Source organism: Camelina sativa, chromosome 2, assembly GCF_000633955.1.
Source record: "Camelina sativa cultivar DH55 chromosome 2, Cs, whole genome shotgun sequence".
NCBI classification, from domain to species: Eukaryota; Viridiplantae; Streptophyta; class Magnoliopsida; order Brassicales; family Brassicaceae; genus Camelina; species Camelina sativa.
The window spans coordinates 26,580,510-26,584,169 of record NC_025686.1 but is presented as its reverse complement, the minus strand read 5'-3'; the positions used below and the strand labels follow the sequence as shown (position 1 = coordinate 26,584,169).

General features: G+C 33.9%; 1 protein-coding gene across 2 annotated transcripts in view; it reads right to left on the bottom strand.

Moving 5' to 3' along the window:
* The window catches only part of LOC104740500 (nucleobase-ascorbate transporter 6), a 4,430-nt gene continuing 2,390 nt past the window's right edge, over positions 1,621–3,660 (bottom strand). Inside the window, exons 9-15 of one of the 2 annotated variants that reach the window (XM_010461125.2) lie at positions 3,417–3,474; positions 3,175–3,271; positions 2,974–3,060; positions 2,829–2,887; positions 2,646–2,737; positions 2,318–2,556; positions 1,621–2,132 (exon numbers count right to left, since the gene is read on the bottom strand). In XM_010461125.2, coding sequence (XP_010459427.1) covers positions 1,914–2,132; positions 2,318–2,556; positions 2,646–2,737; positions 2,829–2,887; positions 2,974–3,060; positions 3,175–3,271; positions 3,417–3,474 — 851 coding nt within the window. In that variant the 3' untranslated portion in view covers positions 1,621–1,913. Of the gene's footprint in view, positions 2,133–2,317; positions 2,557–2,645; positions 2,738–2,828; positions 2,888–2,973; positions 3,061–3,174; positions 3,272–3,416; positions 3,602–3,660 lie in introns of both variants that reach the window. The other variant, XM_010461117.2, reaches the window with a different exon arrangement.

Below are 3,660 nucleotides of genomic sequence, written 5' to 3'. Positions count from 1 at the left end.
CTTTTATTTGGATTTATCTTTTAAACTTTAAATGACTAATTATATTTATATTCAATGATTTTTATTCCTAAAAAATTTAAACTAAAATCCCTCGCAAATAAATATAACAAATAAACAATATCTTCAATAATATATATGGGGGTATGTTAATTAGTAAAATAAGTTTAGTGTTTATATAGATTTATACTCAAAAATTTCAATAAATATATTTGAGCTCAAAAATTTATATTGATAAAAAATATTTTAAATTAAAATCCCGCACGTGCGCGGGTTCAAATTCTAGTTATTATTAGAAAGAGTCTCTAAGTAGAGAGGTATAGAATAATATGATCGTAATTAATTGCTCAATTGATTATTATGTCTTGGACTGTCCGTACAGAGCCCCCCAAGTGTTTTGCTTGGCTGGAATCTTTCAAAAAAAAGTAGATTCCAAGTAAGCTTTTTAATTAAATCTGTAAAGCCTTTGATACTACGAATCTATTAACCATTTTAATTCTTGTATATGCTAGTTTGCTAGTAATAGTAATATCACTTAGCTTAGCTTAGTTCAACCTATGCAGAGTAAATTACTAATTCACAAGTCATAACAGAAGAAGTTAATCACTAACTTTTGTAAGATACTCACTCTACTACATGCATCTCAAAAGTTAAAAGTATATATCAACGACAACTAGTAACTACTATTGGACCACTATTTTAGAAAATACTTTCACCAAATTTTAATTTCCTTCTTTATATTCTGTTTTTATCCTAGTTTTGTTTAAATAATTTCTACAACTAAACATTGTAAAAACAAATTTGGCTGCTGTTTATAACTTATTTTCTAAGATTCTTATCTATACAATTGTTTTAAACGTTTTAACCACATAAGTTAAGGTTTTCTTTGATTACTACAACACAATTTTTAACAAAAAAACATTTGAATTGCTGTCATAAAATAAAATTGAGTTTAGATAAGTGTATATAATAATAATATTCACAGTAGACATGGCGTTTAATAAACGATAATTAAATCTACTACTTAAATTAGTAATAATAGTTATATAATTCAGAAATGCGAATTCAATACAAAAAAAAAAGATAAATAGTTTGCAGAACAACAAAAATAAACAAATTTGTTTTTGTCAACTAAATAAAGCAACTTTTTTATAAATCTATTTTTTTAAAGGCAATGATGAGCTTTTTTGTGGAAATTAAAATAACGAAAATGACAACCAAAAATGAAGTAATAATATTCCCCTCGTGCAATCAACCCTATTCACATGCTTACTGTACACTTTATCTCGATCTCCTGAAAGCCTGTGTCGTATTAAACTTTAATTATTGAACATTGCTAATTAATTACGGTGTTAATCGATCAGCCTTACAAAACAAAGTAATCTTAACCTTTTGCTTGTCCATTAATTAAGATAACATACAAAAGTTGCCTTAATGCCTCTCTATATTTTATTTAACAGAGAACAAACACCTCATGCAAGAGTGAAAGGTCGCCCTATTTTCTTAATCTTGTGCTCATAAATTATTCACCAAATTTTATTTAAAGTTTCGACATAATCAATCAATTATCTTAATTAAACTTTAAAATCAAGACGTTTGAGTGAGAGATAGATCAAAGCAAAATTCAGCTAAAAATTTGTTTAGAAACTAATCAAAATCACAAAGTAGTGTTCCCTCGGATTTACAAAGAAAAAGCATTAGAGAGAGAGAGAGAGTAAACAACAATGCTCTTAAGATTCATCATTCTTGTAAATAAGACTATAGAATTGTGAGAGATATTTAAAGTTTCCAAAGTTGTAAAAAGAACCAAGACACAGAGGCTTAAAATCTCAAGGCAAGAATGGTGAAACCCTTGAGTTTTCACCACTTTTGTTTCCAGTTATATCTTTGCTCTTCTCTTCCTTCTCCTTACCCTTTCAGACAGATGGGAAATACTTGTTGAGATTGAAAGGAAGAGAGTAGAATTCTTCACTTCTTGTATCACCTTTGAAAGATCTAAACTTGTCCCACCAGTGCTTTCCTCGGTCTTTCCTTATCGAAGAGTCTTTCTTGTGCAATGTGTTGTCCAAGAAGAAGGCGACGCTGCCAGCAACAAAAGGCTCTGAGGAGAACGGAACATTCACCATATCGTTGAACTGTCAAATATGTAAGAGAAAAAGAAATTCATTAGCTCATGCAACGCCAAAGTCGTTTCATTAGTTCAGGCCACGCCAAAGATTATGAACAGATGGAGTGGAGTTTTAGGCCTTACTAGATCACTTAACCAAAAGCCTATTTCAATGCAAAGAAAATAAGTAACAGTGAGTTGGTTACTACATACCCAACGAGCCCCAGTGTGGACTGGACCATATCCTTTGATTGCGGTGTACTCATTGAAGTACTGAGGGATGGACAAGCCAAGGAAGACCGAAAAGCCTAAGATGAACTTGGTCCTGAAGCTGTTTAAGTTGCAGAATTGAAGGAAACTCAAACCTCCAGCTCCCACGTACGCAAAGAAGAGACAGTATAAAGCAGCAATGATGGGTGCGGGAATTGAAGCAAACACAGCTCCAAATTTTCCTGCATTAGCATATGATGGATCATCAGTACAGAATAGATTTCAAGCAAAAGATTTTTCTTTCATTTGTTGATATAGAGTTGCAGCGAACCAAGAATAGAGAAGAATATCATGAAGCCTGCAGCTATCTGGACAACCCTTCGACTGCCAACTCGTGTCAAGGCCAATAACCCCGCATTTTCTCTGCAGGAAAGAGCGAGAAAACAAACTTTCATACCAAAACATCTAGAGAAATTAGTGATATCAGATCATTTATCATCTCTGAGATGCTTACACAGAGACAGAGGAACCAGCTCCAGTACCAAACAACCCTGATATTAGAATCGCAACTCCCTGTTCCACAAAACATAGCATAAACACTTCAGAATTCGATCAATATAGATTCAGCAACATTATAACTTCAAATGTAGGTGAGTTACCTGCCAGCCAACACCGCGGCTGAGAATAGATGGTGGCAACATCGTTGCACTTGCGTATCGAGAGACAGAGACAAAAGCACCGGTTGACTTTAAAGTTCAGCCAGACAGAGAAGAAACAAGAAACAAAGATGAATAAACAGAATAACAGAGCATAATCATTGTATTTCGAAAGATTAAAACATGAAGAAGATAATCACAGACCTCAACTAGAGCAACAAAAGAAGCCATCATCATTGCGAAAGCTTCTCCAGCATCAAACGACGGGGCACCCCACTGGAAAGGCCATGGAACTCTTATCCTGAGTTAAAAAAAAATAATGTTAACAACGAATCCAATGAGATCACATTTATCTTTTGATACTCTATTTCTTCATGCTCTTTAGTTCTGCTTAAACTGCAAAATTCTAGTGGAAATGTCATTAGAGCTGCGTTGTAACAACTTACCATGGGGCAGCACCTATGATTCCAGCACGATCTGTCCTGCAACTTGTTTGTGTAGTTGGTGCAGCACCATTGTAAGCCCCACCAACTGTAAGAAGATGAGCATAGATCCACACAATCACCACCGCGAATATCACAGCAAATCGGTCAAACACATTTTTCCCTGATTTGATCACATGAGGCAGGTACTGCAACAGGAAACATGAACACATGAAATCAGGTAACCGTAATAATTATAGCTTTTGAT